This window comes from Indicator indicator, chromosome 18 (genome assembly GCF_027791375.1).
Source record: "Indicator indicator isolate 239-I01 chromosome 18, UM_Iind_1.1, whole genome shotgun sequence".
Taxonomy (NCBI): Eukaryota; Metazoa; Chordata; class Aves; order Piciformes; family Indicatoridae; genus Indicator; species Indicator indicator.
Window position 1 is genome coordinate 20,225,522 of NC_072027.1, and position 24,323 is coordinate 20,249,844.

The 24,323-nt window shown below is 51.8% G+C and overlaps 1 protein-coding gene across 1 annotated transcript in view; it reads right to left on the reverse strand.

The window, feature by feature from the left end:
* LOC128973117 (protocadherin alpha-C2-like) overlaps nt 1–23,610 on the reverse strand; it is an 88,149-nt gene extending 64,539 nt beyond the window's left edge. Inside the window, exons 1-3 of the mRNA XM_054389327.1 lie at nt 21,094–23,610; nt 5,608–5,666; nt 3,127–3,215 (exon numbers count right to left, since the gene is read on the reverse strand). Of these exons, the coding sequence (XP_054245302.1) occupies nt 3,127–3,215; nt 5,608–5,666; nt 21,094–23,610 (2,665 nt within the window). The remainder of the gene's footprint in view (nt 1–3,126; nt 3,216–5,607; nt 5,667–21,093) is intronic.
* Between the last annotated feature and the right edge of the window lie 713 nt (nt 23,611–24,323).

A 24,323-nucleotide genomic window follows, 5' to 3' on the forward strand; every position in this document is an offset into this window, starting at 1 on the left:
CTCTTCTCCCAGGCAAGCAGCAGCAGAACAAGAGGACACAGTCTCAAGCTGTGCCAGGGGAGGTTTAGGCTGGAGGTGAGGAGAAAGTTCTTGCCAGAAAGAGAAATTGGCCATGGGATGTGCTGCCCAGGGAGGTGGTGGAATCACCATCCCTGGAGGGGTTCAAGAAAGGATTGGATGTGGCACTTGGAGCCAGGGTTTAGTTAGTCATGAGGTGCTGGGTGATAGGCTGGACTTGATGATCTCTGAGGTCTTTTCCAACCTTGTTGATTCAATGAAAACTGAACCCAGGATATAATTGGCCTGCATTGGTGCCTAAGAAAATAAAAGGACAATTAAAAGCTGCCAGCTGGAGATTCACTGAGTTCTGCATGGGTGCAAAATGCAGCAAAGGCAGCAGGAGAGCTCTCAGGCAGATGAGCAGCTGCCCACCATGCATCTGCTGAAGCCTGCTGTGATGTTCCAGCACAGCTCTGCATGAGGGATTTACTGATCTAACACTTGTTCATCCTTCTTAAAGTGCCCCTGTGACATCAGCTCTGACTGCTCTCATTGATTAACTCTCTGAATCTGTCTCTGTGAAGCATCTTACCCAGGGCTTTGGGGGATTGGTAAATGAAATGAATGATTTAGGGACAAACTGATGGGGAGGAATCAATTCACTAACACTGCAGGGAGAATGTATGCACAGAACAGGCTTGGAAGTGGTTTGTGGCAGTCAGAAGTCAAGACTTGGAGCTGTCACAGGATGCTGTTGATAACAGAGATCATAAAGAGCTACTCTAGGAGTTTATATAGCCCCAGATGCACTCCATTCATATCTAAATGATAAGTCAGGAATCACCACAGCATCATAAAATGGGTTGGGTTTGAAGGGACCTTAAAGATCCTTGCAGCCTCCATGGCTTCCCTGGGCAACCTATTCCACTCCCTCATGGGGAAGAAGTTCTTCCTAATGCCAAGTCTAAATCCATCTGCTTCCAGTTTGAAGCCATTGCCCCTGCTCCTGTCCCTGCAGACCTTTGCAGTCTCTCTCTGTCCCTCCTGTAGCACCCTTCAGGTCCTGGCAGGCTGCTATTAGGTCTCCCTGGAGCCTTCTCCTCTCCAGGCTGAACACCCCCAGCTCCCTCAGCCTGTCCTCACAGCAGAGCTGTTCCAACCCCCTGCTCATTCTCATGGCCTCCTCTGGACCTGCTCCATCAGCTCCAGGTCCTTCCTGTGTTGAGGACTCCAGACGGTAAACTGCAGATGGCAAAAGGTAACAGGACTGAAGTTCCTCTGGGATCATGAATATTATCACAGCATCATAGAATGCTTTGGGTTGGAAGGGACTTTAAAAATCATCTCATTCCAAACCCCTGCAGGGATAGGTAGGTCACTATTAGGTCTTCCCAGAACCTCCTCTTCTCCAGGCTGAACAACCCCAGCTCCCTCAGCCTGTCTTCCAGAGAGTGGAACAGAGCTCAGAGACCTAAAAGCCAATGGACCTCCTCAGAAGACAGGACCCATCCTACCTTTGAAATTGCATCCAGGTGCTTAGAAATCTGCATTGCCAGCAAGGGAAGAGCTGAGTGAATGTTTGCATCCTTCCTGAACTCAGCATCAGGTAACAGACTGAGTGCTCACCCAAGGCTGAGCAGTGCAGCTGGAAGCCTGAGGGAACCCCCCTGGAAAGGTCAGAGTGTACTTGAGGTGATGCAAGCTCAAATGCAAGCTCAAAGGTTAGGCACCCTGCACACCACCCACAGGCTGTGCCTGCCTGCAAAGCCTGCAACAACCCCCCCCAGCTGATCCTAGCCTAGGGCCCTGTTATTTATTGTATTCATTTCCAAATCTGGGTCTGCAAACAGCTCTCCTGTGACACCAGGGCAGGCCCTGCTGGGCACCATCAAGCCATGGATACGTTGTCACTGGATTATAGTCACTTGGTTGGAAAAGAGCTTCAGATGACCAAGTCCAACCATAACCTAACACCTCCCTGTACACAGCTCTTAGGCCATGGCCCCACGCTCCTCATCCAAATGTCCTTTAACTGTCACCAAGGATGAAGTCTCCAATGCTATCCAGTGCAGCCTGTTCCAGTCCTTGAGCACTCTTGCAGCAAAGACATTTTTTCTAACCTCCAATCCAACCCAACCCTCCCCTGGAACAATTTCAGGCACAATTTCCTCTCCTTCTGTCACCTGAGACTAGGGATCAGAGCCCAACCCCCACCTTACTCCAACCTCCTTTCATAGAATTTTAGAATCATTAAGGTTGGAAAAGACCTTCAAGATCATCAAATACAACCATAACCAAACTACCATGACCACAAAACACTGTCCTTAAGCACCACACCTACACAGGGTTCTTGAACACCTCCAGGGATGGGGACTCCACCACCTCCCTGGGCAGCCTCTTCCAATCCCTGACCACTCTTGCAGCAAAGAAAATTTTCCTCACCTCCAACCTAAACTTCCCCTGGGATAATTTAAGCTCTTAAGACCATTTTCCTCTTGTCCTATCACTAGTTAGTTGGGAGGAGAGACCAACACTGGCCTCTCAACCTCAGCTTCACCTTCAACTTCAACCTCAGCACATCTCAACCTCCTTTTAGATAGTTGTAGAGATCAAGTCTAAAATCTGGGTTTGGTTTGAAAAGCAAAGAAGAGTTTGGCTTCCATCATTGTATACTAGGGAAAGAAAAAAAGCTAGCAATGAAAATGAGGTCTGATTTCAGCAGAGAAAATGAGACAAGACACTCAGTGGGCTTGTAAAACTGACAGAGGGAAGTGATAAGCTCCTGTTCCACTCTGACTCTCCTTTTTGAAGTCAGCTCTAGACCCCAGCATTCTGGCTCTGAATGCACACACCAGGACTGAGCTCCTTCCACTGTTCCATCACACAAAGCAACAACCTCCCAAGGCAGGAAGGATCAAGGACTCTCACCTCTAGTGCTCACCTGAGCCTGAGCAAAGACAGAGATGCATTGGAGGCTTTTTCATTCCACTCTGTTTGGACTCAACAGAATAATTCACAAGAACTTCACCCAAAGACACAAACCAGATGGAAAACTAAGCAGCATCAGGAAATCTGTCTTGGTTAACAGGAGTTCCTCACACACATTCTGGCTTTCCACACCCTTACCTGTGGTAGCACTGGAAACAGTTGGCCACTGCTGCTCAGGCCCTCCTGGTCCTCCACGTAGGACTCCAGCCTCCTCCACATGCACAGCACTGCATGAGCAGAGAACAGAGTTAGGATCTCCCCTCTGCCCTGGGCTGTATAAACATTCCATTTGCTTGCTGCTCTTCAAGGGTTGTAACTCTCTGTTGCTGTGCAGCTGCTGCTAGAGTATTGCATGAGGCTACCACATTCTGCTGGGGCATTGGAGATCTAGGCTGAGACCCTGGGGCTGGTTAGTCTGGAGAGGAGAAGACTGAGAGGGGATCTGAGCAATGTCTATCAATAGCTGAGGGCTGGGAGTCAGGAAGGAAGGGACAGGGACAGGCCAGGACAGAGAGGCCCAGAACTGGACACAATACTCCAGATATGGCCTTACCAGGGCAGAGCAGAGGGGGAGGAGAACCTCTCTTCACCTACTAACCACAGCCCTTAAGTCCATGGCAAATAGCCCAGAGGAGAAAACTGAGAGGGGATCTGATCAATGTCTATCAATAGCTGAGGGCTGGGAGTCAGGAAGGGACAGGGACAGCCTCTGCTGTCACCCTGTGACAGGACAAGGGGCAAGGGATGGAAACTCCAGCACAGGAGGTTCCACCTCAACATGAGGAGGAACTTCTTGACTGGGAGGGTCCCAGAGCCCAGGAACAGGCTGCCCAGAGAAGTTGTGGAGTCTCCTTCTCTGGAGACTTCCCAGCCCTGTCTGGATGTGTTCCTGTGTGACCTGTGCTGGATTCTATGGTCCTGCTCTGGCAGGGGGGTTGGACTGGAAGATCCCCAGAGGTCCCTTCCAACCCCTAACATCCTGTTTGCAAAACTATCTTTGATCATTTACTGAAGCACATCTGTGGAACAATTCACAAAGGAACCTCCCAGCAGGACACTGCTTTTGTTGACCAGGTGCTGCTAACAAGGAAGTTACACATGGTCTTGGCTGCTAGTCACAGTGAAGAACTTCCTCCTGATGTCCAACCTAAACCTGCCCTGCTCCAGCTTCAAACCCTTGCCCCTCATCCTGCCACTACCAGGCCTTCTGGACAGTCCCTCCCCAGCCTTCCCTGTTCAGAAGGGGCTGTGGGGAGAGGACCAGGGGCAAGGGTTTGAAGCTGGAGGAGGGCAGATGTAGGTTTGACATCAGGAGGAAGTTCTGCACAACGAGGGTGGGGAGACACTGAACAGGCTGCCCAGGGAGGGGGTTGAGGTCCTGTTCTTTCCAGCTTCTTTGCTCTAGCTGCTGCTAGCAGGTGGTTGTTGCTTGGCTGTCACTTCCCTTGGCTGTGTTCTTGTTGTGGCTAAGTACTAACAAGCTGCTCTCTGCTTTTCTCCTCTTTCTGTCTCCCTTGTACAGGGGGGGAAGAAGGGGAAGCTGTTGGTAACCTCCTGCTTTTGTCCAGGGGGGGAGGGTTCTTCTGTGGGTTATAAATTGTAAATCTATGTAAATATTGGATATTTTGTACATATTCATTGCATTTCACAGCTCTGGGGATTAGTTTTGCTTGCAAATAGAACTTCATTTGCTTTCCAACTGAGCTGGTCTGGCAATTTTATTTGGGGGGTGGGGGGGGGTGTTCATTTCAACCCATAACATCCTTTTATGGGGGGGAGGGGAAGGGAGAAGTTGGTAGCCTCCTGGTTTTATCCAGAGGGAGGTCTCTGTGTGGTTCATAAGTTGCAAATGGAAGTAAACTATTGTGTATTTTGTACCCATTCACTGCATTGCATGTTTCCAGATTTTAGTTTGCTTGTAAATAGAGCTTCATTTGCTTCCAAAACCTTCTGAGCTACTCTGGCCATTTATTTTGGGGGGTAATTCTCCAAATTCTTGCTGGGGGCTATGTGTGATTACCAAGTAGAGGACTTGGTGGGTTTGGTAAAGGCCTTGCAAAGTAGAGGACTTGCAAAGATTTGGACCCAGATTCGCTTTTCCTTCTTCCCAACCCCCTCTCCCCTCTTCAAAAGGTCCTTTAAACTGCACTAATCATCTTGACTGCTTAATAAACTTGACTGCAGGCACAGCACTTTGGTGGTAATGAGAGACAAGATGGCAAAAAAACATCAATGCTGCAGGCAACCTATGGAAAGGGAATCAGCATTGATGACTGCAAGCAGCTTTAAAGTAAACAGAAGGTGTATAAGCACAGTTAAATAATTCAATAATTGGAGCAATTATGCCTTGACAGTCAATGTAGGGGGGGGAAAAACCAAAAAGGCAGGAGGTAAACACAAAATAAAAAGGCACAGATCTGTGGAAGCAAAATAAGAGCATAAGATGCAGACAGCCTGGATCTGTAATGCTTGGAGCAGACCTCAGGAGCAGAACTCAGGAGCTTTCCATCTCAACCCACAGATATCCTCAGTTTAAGGCATCAGAGGAGCCAGGCAGCTCTGCCCATTCCACAGAGGACACAGAATTTCCCCTCCCAGTGGAGAAACATCCTTACATACCTTTGCATTCCTGCCCGGAGGGAAGCAGAGTAGCGCCAGTCAGGGTTGGGTTGCTTTGGCTGCAGAAACAAAAGGCCAAGACAAGGTCATTAACGTGGGGCAGACACTGCTGCAAAGCTGCTGCAGCTGCCTAGGTCTCACAGATCCACAGCATGGGCTGGGTGGGAAGGGACCTTGAAGATCAGCCAGTTCCAACCCCCTGCCACGGGCAGGGACACCTCCCACCAGCCCACGGTGCTGAAGGCTTCATCCAGCTTGGCCTCCAGGGAGGGGGCAGCCACAGCCTCCCTGGGCAACCTGTTCCTTCCTCACTGGGAAGAATTTCTTCCCATTGTCCAGAAGAGTCTACGTGGGGCTGTGTTACACTTTGAAGGGGGAACCTTAGCCTAGATCCTGACTGCAAAGACTGAAAGTAAAATAAATTTCCATCGGATGCAATAGGAAAATAATGCTGAGGGCTATGGAATTCATTGGATTGTCAATGGGATATAGAGCAGAGGCAGGAACAGTTCCTTCTCCTCTCTTCTTCTGTTTCTTCTGCTTGCAACTTCTCTCTCTCTCCCCCGTGGCCTTGTCAGGGTAATCTCTGCTTTAGTTACTGTGTGAGGTAATAGGAAGGAGGGAGGGAGTGGGGGAGGAGCTGAACACATCCCCTGGATCCATCCAGGGGGGTTCTGAGGAGTTTCTGTGTTGTTTATCAAGTGGAAATATCTCTCTCTTGTACATCTATTGTGTAACTTGCACACATTCATTGCATTTCATATCTCTAGACTTTAGTTTCCTTGTAACTAGAGCTTCAGTTGCTTCCATCCCAACCTCAGCTGCTCTGGCAATTTCTTTTGGGGGTAGTTTCCTCCTAATTAGTTGGGGGGGTGTAATTTCAACCCACCACAGGCTGCTGCATTTTTGTGACCATTCAGAGCTGCCACATAGGAAGACTTTCCAGAGAGGCACACAAAGGGTGGGTGGCTCTGTAGCAGAGGAACTTGTTGGCATGCTAAGGCCTTTGGCTAGAGATGATCTCTGTGGAATGACATTTAGTGCTGGCAAGTGGTGGGCAGCTACTTCCTATATTCATCACCATTCTGGGCACAGCAACTAAAAGCCATCATCAATCCAGAGCAGACATTGCCTCTTTACCTGCTAAGCTGAGGAAACTCAAACTGAAGAGCAGCTGCCTGGGGATATATGAAACAGACTCTCCCTGCCCTGCCAAGGGACCCTGGGGGGGTGACCTCTCTGCTGTGAGGTTTCTGCTGGCATTTAGTGCACTGCAGAGGACTGCTCTGGGTTGTATCAGATTTGCAGAGACTCACACCCCCCACCCTGCAGCACTGCATCCAGTTCTGGGGTCCCCCACAAAAGAGGGACAGAGAACTGCTGGAGCAGGTCCAGAGGAGGCCGTGAAGATGGTTAGAGGGCTGGAGAACCTCTGCTGTGGGGATGGGCTGAAAGAGTTAGGGCTGTGGAGCCTGGAGAAGAGAAGGCTCCAGGGAGATCTTAGAGAAGCTTTCCAGTACCTGAAGGAGGCTCCAGGAGAGCTGGGGAGGGACTTTGGACAAGGGCTGGGAGTGTCAGGATGAGGGAGAATGGCTTTGAGCTGGGAGAGGGGAGTTTGAGACTGGGGTTGTGGAAGAAATTCTTTCCAGTGAGGGTGGGGAGACACTGGCACAGGCTGCCCAGGGAGGCTGTGGCTGCCTCCTCCCTGGAGGTGTTCAGTGCCAGGTTGAACAGGGCCATGAGCAAGGGGTTGGAACTGGCTGAGCTTTAAGATCCCTTCCAACCCAACCCACAGGATTCTATGAATGTCTTTTATAAAGGACAGAAGTGCTCTGCTGAAGAACTACTACATTCTCCATATTCAGGAGAAGAAATAAAGAGGTAGAAGGGGGAAAATATGAAAAATGAGCTCTGATTTTTCATGAATTGTTCAATTAACTTCAGGCAAGACCTTGAACTCTGGAGAGGAAAAAATGTGGATCCACAGGATCAGGTTGGGAATACACAAAGAGCCACACCAGACTCTGAGGACTGGTGAGATAAGATGCTCAGGTGGGCAGGAGAGTTCCAGCTTCACTCTTGGACCAACAAACCTCAGCACATGCAGGAGGATGGCTTGCAAAATGAAAAGATAATTAACCAATCCTCTGTTGCTCAAAGAAATTGCTCCAGAAAAATCTGTCAGGGGACCACCAGACTCATTTTCAGCTCCAACCAATGGTTGCAGGCTTCAGGTGCCTTAAAACAAAGCCCTAAGCATCCAGCAAGGTGATTTCTCAGGATTCTCCAGAAGTTATTCTGGAGGTGGTACCACAGCCAGGGCTTAACTTCAGGCACTTGAATTCCAGGAGACAACTTGTGTCCAGAAACATAATGGACTCCACTCACTCCTGGGCTGTCTTGGCCAGTGCCAAACACACAAATAATATATGACAGTAATGGTTTCATTCTCTGCAAGATACTGGAGCCAGATCAGGAAAGAATTTTGTCCCATTACTTGGAAGAGAAAAAAAAAAAAAGAGGGTTGAATATCCTGAATTATTTAAAGCCAACTCTGGGTTTCCTCTGGAGGCCTGAGGTCTGCTTTGCCCTGGATCAATAGGTTTGATGCAAATCAAAACTGGAGCAATTACAACTCACACTGTGCTTCTGTCACCATTATTTCCCAGCTCCAGCACCACTCAGGCCTGAGCTGCTCTTGGATGCTGCACAGCCCTGGTAGTCTTTATGGTCTGACTTACACAACAGGGAGAAGGCTGCTGTTTGCAACCACACATTAAGCATCTGTGCTAGCAGTTTCCTTCCCATTTAGTCCCCCAGTTCCCTGGCATGCTCAGGTTCTGCTGAGTGTAGCAGAAAGAGGCTTGACAAGGAGCCTGTTATGCATGCTTCTAGTATTTTCTGCTTCATTCCATTTTTGGCCCCAGTCCCAGGGATGTCAAAGCAACTCTTAAAGTCAACCATGCAGGAATAGCCAATGCAGGAGGGTAGAAAAGAGCACACATTGCTCAGATCCTCTCCTGGGTTTGCTTTTCTTGAGGCATGAAGGGTGCTGACACCACAAGGTCTGACTTGTCCTCTGCTGGGCATTTTCTCCTAGCAGGGGTACTGCCAGGCTGGGGATGGGAAAGAGCCTGTGCTCTGGTTTTGCTGTTGGAGAGGTGCAGGGTGGTGATTGGTACAGTGAGAGGAGGAGGAAGGTGAAACAGCCCCAGGTAAAACAGAAATGAAGGGAGATCATCTCAAAGAGCTGGAAGAGCCTGAGTTGGGTGGGAGTGAGAAAAGAGGGCAGCAGCCACATGCTTACAGTATAGAGGTTTTTGTTTTCAGCTGAGAGCTTTCAAGCTCTTGGCCAGAAGACAAAAATCTGTGTTGTGTAGCAGTGGGAACCTGCAGACAGCAGATCAGAAATGAGAGAGGATGGCAGGAGGAAGTCATCAGTTAGAAATCCATTGCTCATTCACTCCAGTGTTCACCATGGCAATAGGACAGCAACAGCAGCAAACAGGAGCTGTGGCATCTTCCAAGGTTGCTATCCAGAAGCTGTGGCACTTTAGAATTGCTCCCAAACAGTTCTCTGGTTGCTGCTACTCTCTCCAGCAGATCCCTGTCCCTCTTGAACTGGGGAGCCCAGAGCTGGATGCAATATTCCAGGTGAGGTCCCAGCAGGGCAGAGCAGAGGGGGAGAAGAACTTCCCTGGCTCTGCTGGACACACTCTGAATGCCCCCAGGACCCCCTTGGCCTTCTTGGCCCCCAGGGCTCATTGCTGTCCCATGCAGAACTTGCTGCCCACCAGCACTGCCAGCTCCTTCTCCTTGGGGCTGCTCTCCAGCAGATCCCCTCCCAACCTGTCCTGCTGCAGTTTCTTCTTCCTGCCCAGCTGCAGGACTCTGCACTCATCCCTGTTGAACCTCATTTGGTTCCTCTGTGCCCAGCCCTCAGCCTCTCCAAGTCTCTGAATGGCCTCACAGCCTTCAGGTGTCTCAGCCAAGCCTCCCAGTTTGGTATCAGCAGCAAACTCTCTGAGCAGACTCTGTCTGTCTGTCTGTCCCCTCATCAATGTCATTGATGAAGATGTTGAACAGGACAGGACCCAGCACTGCTCCCTGGGGGACTCCACTGGTCACAGCTCCCCAGCTGGCCCTGGCACCACTGACCACCACCCTTTGGGCTCTCTTGTCTCAGCAGTTCCTGCTCCTTCTCACTGCCTGCTCTGCTATCTCCTCACCTCCTGAGCTTGCTCACAAGGATGTTATGGGAGGCAGTGTCCAAAGCCTTACTAAGGTCAAGGCAGACTACACAGAATCATAAAATCATTCAGGTGGGAAAAGAGTGAGGGAGGTAAGGCAGCATGGCCTGGGGGCTGCTGCAGGGGGGATCTGCCCAGGGGCATCTGTCCAGAGGGATCTGTCCAGGGGGATCTGTCCAGGGGCATCTGTGCAGGGGGATCTGTCCAGGGGATCTGTCCAGGGGCATCTGTCCAGGGGAATCTGTCCAGGTTGGTGCCTGGGCTCCTGTCTAGTTTTAGATGCAAATATATTTTTTTTCTATCTTTATTACCTTTTATGCTTTTTGCATTTAGTTTGTTTGGTTTTGTTGGTTTGTTTTTTTTTTTTTTTTTTTTCTAAATAATGATTTCATTTTACTTCCAGGTTCTGTGCAGTGTGGTAATCTACTTCTTGAGGTAAATTCCAGATTTTTCTGTGGTGTGGTGCAACACGAAAGCACCACACCTGCAAAGCCCTGTCAAGTGTAGCTGTGTCAGAGATCAGCACCACCAGGAGAAGGTACAGCTGGCCAGGAAGCACACAGAGGAAGCACAAAGAGGAACACAGACTCTGAAGTGGTCCAGATGCTTCCCAGTTGGATATCCCAATGCTCTCACCACGTCACACAATGCTGAGAAAGATATTCTGGTTCCTTTTACCTCCCCAGCTCATTACAAGACCTTGGTTATCCCATGCCAGCCACTCCATTCACTGAATCTTAGGTGCCATTTCCCTCAGAGATTTTTGGAAGCCACATATCAAGCCCAGTAGCCCTGCCCTTGCCACTCATCACCACACAACCAGGCACAGAAGTGCCCAACCATTCCCTGTTTCTCCCCCCACCTGCTTTCTCCTCTTCAGTAACAGCACACAGCATCAGAGCTGCCAAGTGAGTCAGAGCCTCCCCAGGAGCTGGAGGTGGTTGTCACTGCACCAGCTTCACAGACACAGAATCACAGGTTGGAAGGGACCCTCAAAGCTCATCTTGTCCAACCCCCCTGCAGTCAGCAGGGACACCTCCAGCTACAGCAGGCTGCCCAGGGTCACAGGGATTCTGATCTTGAATGTCCCCAAGAGCAGGACCTCAACCCCCTCCCTGGGCAGCCTGTTCCAGTGTCTCCCCAACCTGACTGTGCAGAACTTCCTCCTGATGTCCAACCTAAATCTCCCCTGCTCCAGTTTCAAACCATTGCCCTTTGTCCTATCCCCACAGCCCCTCAGGACAGTCCCTCCCCAGCCTGCCTGTAGATCCCCTTCAGATACTGAAGTGCAGCTCTAAGGTCTCCCTGGAGCCTTCTCTTCTCCAGACTGAACAGCCCCAACTCTCCCAGACTCTTTACAGCAGAGGTTCTCCAGCCCTCTGATCATGTTTATGGCCCTCTGCCTCTGGACCTGCTCCATCAGATCAATGGCCTTGTGTTGGGGGCCCCAGCCCTGCAGGTGGGGTCTCCCCAGATCAGAGCAGAGGGGCAGGATCCTCTCTCTCCAGCTCTGCCCACACTGCTTTGGATGCAGCCCAGGCTGCCCTTGGCCTTCTGTGCTGCCAGTGACCATTGCTGGCTCCTGTCCAGCTTCTGCCCCCCCATCACCCCCAAGTCCTTCTCCTCAGGGCTGCTCTCAATTTCATCATTCCCCAGCCTGGATTGATATTGAGGATTGCCCTGACCCTGGTGCAGGATCTTGCTCTTTGCCTTATTGAACCTCATGAGAGCCTCCTCAATCCACCTCCCCAGCTTGTCCAGGTCCCTCTGGATGGAACCCACCCCATCCTTCAGTCTTATCAACCACCCTACTCAGCTTGCTATCATCAGCACACCTGCTGAGGCTGCCTCAATCTCACTGTACCACTGATGAAGCTATTGAACAGCACTGGTCCCAGTACAGACCCCTTGAGGGGCACCACTTGTCACCTAACACTTTGCTCCTGCTCATTCCTCCAGGCACTGGGGTTACATTCTGCCAGCCACTTACCTACAAGCATGAATGAGACCAGCTGCAACCAACCAGCTGGGAAGTCTGATGGAGAAAGGGGAAGTATAGCAGAAGAAAATGGAGCTGCAAAACATCACTCGCTTCCAGACTGCACAAGCAGGGGGAAGTGAATCCTGCACCACTGGGTCGTGGAGAACAGATGTAGCTGAAAGCACATTGACACAAACAGAACCTAAGGGCACACTAGAGAGTGCCCAACAGGGGCTGCAAGGATGATGAAGGGACTGGGAAAATCTCTGTGCTGAGAAAAGGTTGAGAGCCCTGGGACTAGAGAGCCTGGAGAAGAGGAGGCTGAGAGGAGACCTTATTAGTGGCTGCAAATATCTGCAGGGTGGGTGGCCAGGCACTGCTTGGTGGTGCCCAGTGTCAGGACATAAACTGGAACCCAGAAAGTTCCACCTCAACATGAGGAGAAAATTCTTTGCTGTGAGGATGCTGGAGACCTGGAGCAGCCTGCCCTGAGAGGTTGTGGAGTCTCCTTCTCTGGAGGCTTTCAAGACCCACCTGGATGTGTTCCTGTGTGACCCTGCTCTGGCAGGGGGGTTGGACTCAGTGATCTCTGGGGGTCCCTTCCAACCCTTGCCATTCTATGATTTTGCTCACTTCTCTTTTTTAGCTGATACTTGAACACATCAGGATTTGTCCCTGGGATCAAAGGAATTTCTGCTAGGTTTCTTATTCCTGTTGTCTGGGTTTTGTCCTCTCCCTGCAAAGCCTCCTGTTCATGTCTGTGGCTGTCAGAAGCAGACCTGGCTCAAGGTGCAGAAGCATGAATCAAACATTTACAAACAGTTACCAGCTGCTGAGACTGCTAAAAACATCCTGCTCGCTTCCTGTTGGCACACAAATGCAGGACAGAACCACACCAGGTCCATTTGTCAGAGATATTCCCTTTGAAGCAAGAACCAAAGGGTCCCTGACCCCATACAGCTCTGCTTATTTTCCAGGGAGATAATGCTGACAGGTGTGGGGAAAGAGAGGCTTCTATTCATGGACTCATCACAGAATCATAGAATCAACAAGGCTGGAAAAGACCTCAGAGATCATCAAGTCCAACCTATCACCCAGCACCTCATGACTACCTAAACCATGTCACCAAGTGCCACCTCCAATCCCCTCTTGAACACCTCCAGGGATGGTGACTCCACCACCTCCCTGGGCAGCACATTCCAATGGCCAACCACTCTCTCTGTGAGGAACTTTCTCCTCACCTCAAGCCTAAACCTCCCCTGCACAGCTTGAGACTGTGTCCTCTTGTTCTGCTGCTGGTTGCCTGGGAGAAGAGCCCAACCCCCTCCTGGCTCCAACCTCCCTTCAGGTAGTTGTAGACAACAATGAGGTCTGCCCTGAGCCTCCTCTTCTCCAGGCTGAACACCCCCAGCTCCCTCAGCCTCTCCTCACAGGGCTGTGCTCCAGATCCCTCCCCAGCTTTGTTGCCCTTCTCTGGACACCTTCCAGTCCCTCAACATCTCTCTTGAACTGAGGAGCCCAGAACTGGACACAGGACTCAAGGTGTGTCCTAAGCAGTCCTGCTGAGCACAGGGCACAATGACCTCCCTGCTCCTGCTGGCCACACTGTTCCTGATGCAGGCCAGGATGCCATTGGCTCTCTTGGCCACCTGGGCACACTGCTGGCTCCTGTTCAGCTGCTGTCACCCAGCACCCCCAGGTCCCTTTCTGCCTGGCTGCTCTCAGCCACTCTGTCCCCAGCCTGTAGTTCTGCATGAGGTTGTTGTGACCAAAGTGAAGCACCTGGCACTTGGATTTGTTAAATGCCATCCTGTTGGACTCTGCCCATCTGTCCAGCCTGGCAAGGTCCCTTTGCAGAGCCTCCTACCCTCTAAAAGCTCAACTCCTGCCCCCAACTTGGTGTCATCTGCAAACTTACTAATGGTGGACTCAATCCCCTATTCCTGACTTCCTTCTGTGAACGTTCAGAATCAGATGTGGAATGCAAACCATTTCTAGTCTGGGCATGTTTGGATCACACAAGAACTCTGAATAGAAACTGGGAAAGGGACTCAGTCAGGAGCCCAAAATTTTCTTCCTGGCAGGGTTCATTTGCATTTCCAACTCTGAGACAACTGAAGAGAAGGGAACAATCAGGTGCTTCTGCAAAGTTGGTTTAATGAATTCTAAGAGGAGTGGAGGAGGGAAAAACCTTTCTCTGCTTAATATTGGCTGCCAATTTGTGCTGGCACAGCAGGAAGCATCAGTCCAAGAGTGTGACTGCCCTGAAGCAGGGAGCACTGCCCCTGCTTAGCTGAACAGGTTCAGAGGCTGCCACTAAACAACACAACAAACATTTACAGTGAACCTGTCCAATGTCAGTGAGGCTGCAGAATTTCTTAAAGCTTAAGGTCTTGAACTGAGATTGTAAAATATTCCACCACTAATACCTTGAAAGCCTCTGTGAGAAAGAGAGCTCCAGCTGGTGCTGTGGCTTGACTGGATTTAGACACTTCAAAACAGGCTCACACTTTTAGGTGGTATCAAGAAGTGTCCTTCTTGGGTGTTGGTTTGATTTATAGAAGTGTTTGGGTTGGAGAAGGCCTCTAAGATCCTCCAGTCCAACCAGCAACCCAACCCCACCATGGCCATCAAACCATGGCCCCAGTTGCTATGGCCACAGGGGTCTGGAACACCTCCAGCCATGGGGACTCCACCACCTCCCTGGGCAGCCTCTGCCAGTCCCTGACCACTCTTGCAACAAAGAAACTTTTTCTCATCTCCAACCTAACCCTCCCCTGGCACATTTCAGGCCATTTCCTCTCCTTCTCTCACCTGAGATTATGGAGCAGAGCCCAACCCCCACCTGACTGCAGCCTCCTCTCAAGAGCTGTAGAGAGCAATGAGGTCTCCCTCAGCCTCCTCCACACTAAACACCCCCAGCTCCCTCAGCTGCTTCTCCCCAGTCCTCTTCTCCAGACCCTTCCCCACCTTTGTTAATCTTCTCTGGACACCCTCCAGCCCCTCAATGTCCTTCTTGGACTGAGAGGCACAAAAACTGAAGCCAGGACTCAAGCTGTGACCTCACCAGTGCTGAGTACAGGGGCACCAGTGCTGACTACAGGGGCACCATCCCTGCCCTGCTCCTGCTGCCCACACCACTGCTAATCCAGGCCAGCACTGGTGGCCTCATGGCCACCTGAGCACACAGTGGCTCATGTTCAGCCAGCTGGTAACCAGCAGCCCCAGACCCTTTTCTGCCACTCTGCCCCAGGCCTGTATCATTTGAGACCCCACTTTGAGTACTGCATCCAGTTCTGGAGCCCCTGGTACAGGGAAACTCTGCAGATGCTGGAATGTGCCCAGAGAAGGGCCATGAGGATGAGCAGAGGGCTGGAGGTGCTCTGGAATGAGGACAGACTGAGAGAGTTGGGGTTGTGCAGTCTGGAGAGGAGAAGGTTCCAAGGAGACCATATTATAATGGAGTTCATTATACTGAGGAGCAAATGAATTGAGCAACAGCAGAATTATAGCTGCTCTGCATAGTATGAAGGGCAGCTTAATACCTCCAACTCTTCATCAGGGTCCTGGGTTTAAAATCCAGTTTTGAAGCCTAGCAGATCTCTGGAATGTGTCCAGAGAAGGGCCACAAGAATGAGCAGAGGACTGGAGCTCCTATGGAGACAGCCTGAGAGAGTTGGGATTGCTCAGTCTGGAGAGGAGAAGGCTCCCAGGAGACCTTCTTGTGACCTTCCAGTATCTGAAGGGGGCTCAAAGAATGCTGGGGAGGGACTTTTGAGGGTGTCAGGGAGTGATAGGACTGAGGGGAATGGGGCAAAACTAGAACTGGAGAGATTCAGATTGGATGTCAGGAAGAAGTTGTTCCCCATGAGGGTGGTGAGAGACTGGCACAGGTTGCCCAGGGAGGTGGTGGAAGCCTCATCCCTGGAGGGTTTTGCAGCCAGGCTGGATGTGGCTGTGAGCAACCTGCTGTAGTGTGAGGTGTCCCTGCCCATGGCAGGGGGCTTGGAACTGGCTGAGCCTTGAGGTTCCTTCCAGCCCTGACAGTTCTGTGATTCTATGCTTTATGGGGTGGTTGTTGAGACCCAAGTGCAGTACCTGGCATTTGGCTTTGTTAAACCAGCTGACCTCAGCCCATCAACCCAGCCCAGACAGATCCCTTTACAGATCCCTCTGCAGAGCCTTCCTCCCCTCCAGCAGACCAACACTGCCAGCCAATTCAGGATCATTTGCAAACTGCCTGATATTTTGGTTTCTGTGCTCAGCAAGCTGGTTCTGAAATGCATACCACAGAGAAAGACCCAGAGGTAGAGCAAACAGCTGGAAAACTCCTATGAACACCTGGATCTTACCACCACTGCATGCAGCTTTGCTTTAACTGTCTGAAAAGTGTCCTTAGAGCACCATGCAAATTCCTCACTGTGCAGCACATTTTGTCAGCCACAAAAAATTAAAAAAAGCAAGAAGAAATGTGTGGTCAGAAGAGTTTATATCTAATTCTATCAAGAATCCAGACGAGAATCTAGACTGGAATCCAGACTCATGCTAGCAATGTGCCAGGCTGCCTTCTGGGGCACAAAGCTCCTGTTAAAAGCTCTGTTGGTGGTTTTGGCTTGGTTGGTTTGATTGTTAATCCTTGGATTGAAGGGAAAAGGTTGTCATGACACACAAGACATAAGGAGTGAGCTTAACCAAGCAGAATGTAAGAACAAGACAAGAGAGATGAAAAGTTAAACTAAGGACAAGACACAAGGCAGGCATCACTCAGCATCTTCACAGGCACATGAGGGAAGAGACTTCAGAATAAAGCACCAAAACCTCACCTGAAAGTGGCAGAACATCAGTGCAGCAGAGCCCAGCTGCAAAATCAGAGAGTCATAGAATGGTCCAAGCTGGAAGGGACCTCCAAAGCTCATCTAGTCCAACCCTCTGCAGTCAGCAGGGACATCCCCAACTAGATCAGGTTGCCCAGGGCGTTGTTGAGCCTCACGTTGAATATCTCCAGGGATGGGGCCTCAACCACCTCCCTGGGCAGCTTGTTCCAGGGTTCCACCACCCCTGTAGTAAAGAACTTGTTCCTAACATCCAATCTCAATCTGCTCTGCTCTAGTTTGAAGCCATTGTCCCTCATCCTGTCCCTGCAGGCCTTTGCATACAGTCTCTGTCCATCCTTCCTTCATCTTCATCCTACCATCAGGTCCTGGCAGGTTGCTATTAGGTCTCCCTGGAGCCTTCTCCTCTCCAGGCTGAACACCCCCAGCTCCCTCAGCCTGTCCTCATAGCAGAGCTGCTCCAACCCCCTGAGCATTTCATGGCTTCCTCTGGACCCTCTCCATCAGCTCCAGGTCCTTCCTGAATTGAGAGCTCCAGAGCTGCACAGAGGACTCCAGGTGAGGTCTCAGCAGAGCAAAGTGGCAGAATCCTCTCAGGCTCTGCAGGTGATTTAGATGCAGCCCAGGCTGTGATTTGCCTTCTGTGCTGCAAGCTCACACTGCCTGCTCCTGGCCAGCTTCTCATCCACCAGCACCCCCAAGTCCTTTTCCACAGGGTTGCTTCCAAAAACTGCAATAAAACCCCAAAGCAACCTGTTGGCATTACCCAAAGGTGACACAAGGATCAGAGAGGAACTTCATAAACCAAGAGGAGGACAATGCTGCCTGTTGCTAAGTTGCCATGGGGAAGGACTGGGCTTCTAAAGACTGGGTAGAAGTTCACTTCCACTAGAAAGAGAAACACAGCTCTCTGAAGGACCTAGCAATGCCAAGATTATTGTCCTTAAAAAGCAGAATTCAATGTTGCTAAGCAATGGGTGGCATGAGCTTGAAAGGAGGGAAAAGACAGGGTTTGATAGCCTGTAATTAGCTAGGAACCAGTAATTAGTGAATGCCAGGAAGTGCACCCATTTGCTCCTGCACACCTGGCACTGAAATGTCTTCATAGGACCTACTACCCCAGGACAGTCTGAGCAGCAGAGACCTAAGGAGCTCATGACAGGAAGGATTTGAATTGCAGCTCAACTGAAATCACACAGAATGAGCTGAACAATCGAATCCTCTCCTGGCAGCTGTTACAGTATGAAAGGGGAACTGTAGCCTAGATCCTGGCTGCAAAGACTGAAAGTAAAATAAATGACCATTGGATTCAAAAGGAAAATAATGCTGAGGGCTATAGAATTTATTGGATTACTAATGGGATATAAAGTAGAGGCAGAAACAGTTCCTTCTCCTCTCTTCTTCTTGTCACTTCTGCTTGCAACTTCTCTCTCTCTCTCCCAAGGCCTAGCCAGAGAATCTCTGTTTTAACCACTGTCTGAGGTAATGTGAAGGAGAGAGAGCATGGGGGAGGAGGTGAACAGGTTCCCTGGATCCATCCAGGGGGGTCTGAGGAGTTTCTGTGTTGTTTATCAAGTGGAAATCTCTCTCTCTTGTACATCTATTGTGTATCTTGCACACATTCATTGCATTTCATATCTCTAGATTTTTTGTTTGCTTGTAACTAGAGCTTCAGTTGCTTCCATCCCAACCGCAGCTGCTCTGGAAATTTCTTTTGGGGGTAGTTTTCTCCTAAATAGTTGGGGGGGGTTGGTAATTTCAACCCACCACAGCAGGCAGGCAGTAGTTTGCTCTGCACACCTCTCTGCTTTTGCACTCCAAGTCTGGGCTGGCTCTGAGGCCAGAACCTGATTTGCACCACTTCCAAACTTGCCAATTCATTGCACTCAGCAGAGTGATTCCCTAAAATGTGAGGGGAATCTGTTTGCTAAACGAATTTCCTGCCCCTCTTGTGTCCAAAGTGAAGCCATCTGCTCCTCTTTTTCCCTCCCTCCCCCCAGATGAATCACAGTCAAGGTTTGTATTTCACTCTCTGATTCTTCAGCACACATGGAGCATGGCTCATGTTCCCTGCTGTAGCAAACAGATTGCAGGCATAGAACCACAGACTGGGTTGGATTGGAAGAGATCTTTAAGATCAGCCAGTTCCAACCCCCCCTGCCATGGGCAGGGACACCTCCCACCAGCCCAGGTAGCTCAAGGCCTCATCCACCCTGTGCTTGAACTTCTCCATGGAGGGGACATCCACAGCCTCCCTGGGCAACCTGTTCCAGTGTCTCACCACCCTCACTGGAAGGAATTTCTCCCTAACATCCAGTTTACATTTCCACTTTTCCAGCTTCAATCCATCCCCCTCCTTTTCTTACCACTCCAAGCCCTTGCAAAAAAAAAAAGTCCCTCCCCAGCTTTCCTGTAGCCCCCTTCAGCTACTGGGAAATTTCAGCCACTCAGAAATTAAGGTGCAAAAACTGCGTGGAAACAGGAAAAAAAATACTCCCCCTGTATCCTGCTACTGTGACTGGTAGAAAACCACTGCACCCATCTTAACTGGATTGGTTTTGCCTGGATGATCCTCACCCTCCAAAAACAGTTTTAATGGAAGATTTGCCAGTCTTTAGGATTTCTGCAGCTCTGTGCAACTACACAACGGTTTGCAAGAGATGCTGAGGTCTTCATATGTGAGGAAGAAAATTATCTAAAGGAATAAATTGCATTTCTGTGACATTAAGACCCAAGTCAGGCTCCTTCCCTCCCCACTGCAGTCACTCCTTTAGCTTTCCCACGGCTGGAGGCACAGCAAAGCTTAATGCACAAACGGATCTTAAACGGCTGCCACGACGGTAAGGTACAAACAACACTCAGCAACTGCAAACTGCTCCTTTTGTGATGCAGAATTAGTCTCTCCTGTGAGCCCTCCTGGATGTAATTGTGCTAGAATGTAGGAAGAAAACTGTAGAGAGCAGGCAAACCACACACCGACTGCAGGCTGCCTGCCTGCTGGCATAAAGCAAGCACCAATTCTTCACTGTGGGCAAATATTGAAATGGTTAATAGGCTGCTGGCCAAACCATAGCTATTAAACACTTTTTCTCAACAGCAACCCAGCACAGTAGGAGCTGTCACTCTGTAACAGAGTGATTGGTAGCTTGCTGTTAGCCCCTACACAAAGATCACAGCTCACAGGATGTTAGGGGTTGGAAGGGACCTCTGGAGATCATCGAGTCCAACCCCCCGCCAGAGCAGGAGCATAGAATCCAGCACAGGTCACACAGGAACACATCCAGAGGGGTCTTGAAAGTCTCCAGAGAAGGAGACTCTTTGAGCAGCCTACTGCAGGGTCACTTTGTGACCCTCAACAGTGAAGAAGTTCCTCCTCATGTTGAGGTGGAACCTCCTGTGCTGCAGTTTCTATCCATTGCTCCTTGTCCTATCCCAGGGTGCAACTGAGCAGAGTTGCTCCCTCCTGACCTCCAGCCCTCAGCTATTGATAGACATTGATCAGATCCCTCTCAGTCTTCTCCTCTCCAGACTCTCAGCCCCATGGCTCTCAGCCTCTCCTCCCCAGTGCTCCAGTCTCTTCAGCATCCTTGCAGCCCTCCCTTGGACTCTCTCCAGCAGATCCCTGTCCCTCTCGGAACTGGGGAGCCCAAAACTGGATGCAATATTCCAGGTGAGGTCTCACCAGGGCAGAGCAGAGGGGAAGGAGAACCTTCCTGGATCTGCTGGACACACTCCTCTGAATGCACCCCAAGACCCCATTGGCCTTCTTGGCCACCAGGGCACATTGCTCTGCCATGCAGAACTTGTCATCCACCAGGACTTACTGGACGGTCACCATCCAGAAAGCACAAAATGCAGCACTGGGTACAACAAATATGATCAAAGGAGGAACTGCAGGTTTCAGACAACTAAACCACCACTGTGTTAGTAAGCAAAGCCTATTAGTGCCATGAGCTAAATTCAGCAGCTTGGCCTAGGCATGAAATCAATGCATTTGCAAACATCTGCAACTGCCATCAAGTAATCTATGGATTTCCAGGCTAATCACTTTTTGTTTGGTTGTTTTTTTTTAACCCCTGCAACATCAATTTCAGCATTAAAACTTTAAACCCAGGCATGTCACTCCCTAGCAGTCTCTGGCAGCAGGGAGAGATCTGTAAGAGAAGGGAGAAGGAGGCATCGCCCTGCACAGTTGCAAAGGTGAAGTGGCATACACTGAACTTACCAAATGGACCCTGAAAGTCCCAGAGTTTACCTAAAAGCAGAGTGCATTGCACAGATTAGACTCATCAGAACCACAATTCATAGCTGCATGGCAGGGAGCCCAAAAGAGAGGTAGATTAAGCAGAGTCTCCCCAGCTTGAATTTCTCCTGGAGCACAGCTTTGCTCAGAGCACTTCCCTGAGCCTCACCATAGCCTCACCTCGTTAGGAGTCATGGAGTCATTTTTAAGTATGATCAGGTTTTGTGCACTCTGCCCACTCTGTCCTGTCAGATGCCTCTCAGTCACCACTGCAGAGGGCCCAGTAGTCCCTGTTGGGCCACAGGTGTTGTAAAACATAAAAGTGTCACTTCCTGAGCCCGCTGTCAGGCAAGCCTTATAGCAGTAGGTCTTGGTGAGGGACCCATTGCCTCTCACTTCAATGAAATGGGGTTGGACTTTCAAGCCCTGGGGTAACCTGGCGTCGATGTTGTTGTTGGCCTGCTTGTATAAGTCAGCAGGGCAGCGCTCTCGGACCCCACAGAAGCCTGCACAGCAGGAGTCCCCATACAAGCTGTATCTGTAGCACTTGATGACGCTGAGCCCCACAATGGTGAAAAGGAAAACGAAGGAGACAGCACTCAGAGCGATGATGAGATAGAGAGTGATCTCCGAGTAACTGCTGGGGCCCTTAACGTGCCTCCTCCTGTCAGGGATGATCTTGGAAACTCTGTCCACCACGGCAACAGTGATGGTTACCGACGAGGACATGGGTGGCTCCCCGTTGTCCCTCACCTCCACTGTCAGGTTGAAAGTGGGCGAGCTCTCCTCCCCCAGTCTGCGAGTAGTCCTAATCTCCCCAGTGTGGAGCTCTATCCTGAACAACCCCGGCTCTGACATCTGCACCAGGTGGAAGAACAACCAGGCATTTTGTCCTGAGTCCCCATCGATGGCTATAATTTTGGTTACCAAATATCCAGCATAGGCCGAGCGGGGGATCATCTCCAGGGCTGCTGAATTGTTGGCTGAGGTAGGATACAGAATCTGGGGAGCGTGGTCGTTCTCATCCACCACATAGATGTAGACAGTGACAGTGCTGCTCAGCGGTGGTGTCCCAGCATCCTGAGCCTGGACAACCACTTGGAACTCCCTCAGTGTCTCATAGTCAAAGGACCTGACAGCGTACATGTTGCCACTGTCAGATTTGATGGAGACGTAGGAGGTGACAGGTAGCCCTTCGATCTCCCCAGCCAGGAGAGAATAGGACACATAGGCATTTTCGGCGACGTCTGGGTCAGTGGCTTTGATAGTGCACATCAAGGCTCCAATGGGGTTGTTCTCTGGGACGTAAACTGAGTACACAGGCTCCTCGAAGCGCGGAGGGTTGTCATTGATGTCGGAGATCTCCACGTGGATGACCTTCTGGGAGGAGAGAGGGGGGCTGCCAGAGTCAGTAGCTGTAACTGTGATGTTGTAGGCTGCTGCTTTCTCGTGGTCCAGTTTGCCCTGGGTGATCAAGGTGTAGGAGTTCTTGAAAGAGTTGAGGGTGAAGGGGAGGCCGGGGGGGATGCGCAGGCTCACTTGCTTGTTCAGCCCCGAGTCCTGGTCAGTGACACTCATCAGGGCCACCACGGTTCCTGCTTTTGCATCCTCTGGCACTGGGCTGTACAAGGAAGTCAGGACCACCTCAGGAACGTTATCATTGGCATCCACAATGTTGACCAGCACCTTGCAGTGCCCAGCCATAGAGACAGGGCCCTGATCGGTGGCTTGGACATAGATCTCATAGGAGGATGCCTCTTCATAGTCCAGGGTACCATTCACCCGCACCTCCCCCGAGTGTGGGTCCACACTAAAGAGCTGCCTCACCTTCTGTGGGGTGTAGCTGCCAAAAGAGTAGATCACATCCCCATTGGAGCCCTCATCAGGGTCTGAGGCGTTGAGTTTGACCACTAGTGTGCCCGGCGGGGCGTTCTCCAGAAGGCTCACGGTGTAGGTGGACCGGTCAAAGGCAGGTGGGTTGTCATTGGTATCCATAACCCGCACAGAGATCTGGGCTGTCCCAGACTTGGGGGGATCCCCACCATCCACAGCAGTGAGCACCAGCTGCTGCAGGGCACTCTGCTCCCGGTCCAGCGGCTGCTGCAGCACCAGCTCCAGGAGTTTGCTGCCACTCTGGAAGCCTTTCAGGTCCAGGGCAAAGTGGTGGCTGGGGCTGAGCTGGTAGCTCTGCACGGAGTTGGTGCCCACATCAGGGTCCTGGGCACTCTCGATGTGAAAGCGAGCCCCGGGCAGGGCAGACTCACTGATTTCCAGCCGGTAATCCTGGCGGGGGAAGCGCGGGGCGTTGTCATTGATGTCCAGAACCTCCACCTCCACGTTGTGCACCTCGATGGGCTGCTCGATGACCAGCTCCAGGCTGAGGAAGCAGGTGGGGCTGAGCTCGCACAGAGCTTCGCGGTCCATCCGCTCCCGCACCAGCAGCGCCCCGCGGCCCAGCTCCAGCTCCAGGTATTGGCGGCCGCTGCCCGAGGTCAGCCGCGCTCCTCGGGCCGCCAGCCGCCGCGGATCCACGCCCAGGTCGCTCGCCACGCTGCCCACGAAGGCTCCAAGCGGCAGCTCCTCCCGCACCGAGTAACGGAGCTGCCCTCCCGCCGCTCGCCCGGTGCCGAGCCCCAGCAGCAGCAGCAGGCCCAGCACCACCGCCCCGCCGCGGCTCCGCCGAGCTGCCGCCGCCATGGCCGGGGCCGGAGGGGGGTGGGGGGAGCTGCCGGAGCCCGGAGCCGCCTCGCCCGGCCCTGGCCCGGCCTCACTCCCCGCCGCCGCCTCCGCCCGGCCGCTTCATGCAATCGGCGAGCAGCAGCCACCGGCCGCCTCCGGCCCCGCCGCCGCCCGCTCCATGCTCACCGGTTCCCACCTCGCTCTCCCTCCAGCGGCTCTGAGGAGGAGGAGGAGGAAGGAGGAGGGACCGGGACTCGCCGGATCCGCTTTCTCCTGCTCCAGCTGCTGCGCGGGAGGTGGCGGCGGGGGAGGACGCGTAAGCCGCGGCTGGCTCCGGTTCAGCACCTCGGCGGCGAACAGCGGCGGGGCCGCCGGCGGGAGCCGCCCCCGCCCTGCTGCCTGCGGGAGCCGCTGCCCGCCGGAGGGACCCCGCTGCCCGCCGGAGCCGCGGCTCGCCCCGCCGCACCGTCCTCACCCACGTGTTGCAGCCGCCCCGGTGAGCCGGGCCCCGAGCTCCCGGTGGCCGCTGCCGAGCCGGCGAGGGGTGCGGCTCCTGTGCAGCCGCCGCCGCCCCTCGTCTCCGCCCCGGCTTCGCTGCTGAAGCTCTGTGGGCGCGGTGAGGAGGAGAGGTGTGTGCGTGGGGGTGGGTGGGGAAGAGCCGCAAACCGTCCGCGCTTCTGGACCTGCTGCTGCAGTGCTAAAGTGCATCCGCTGGAGAGGGTTAAATCAGC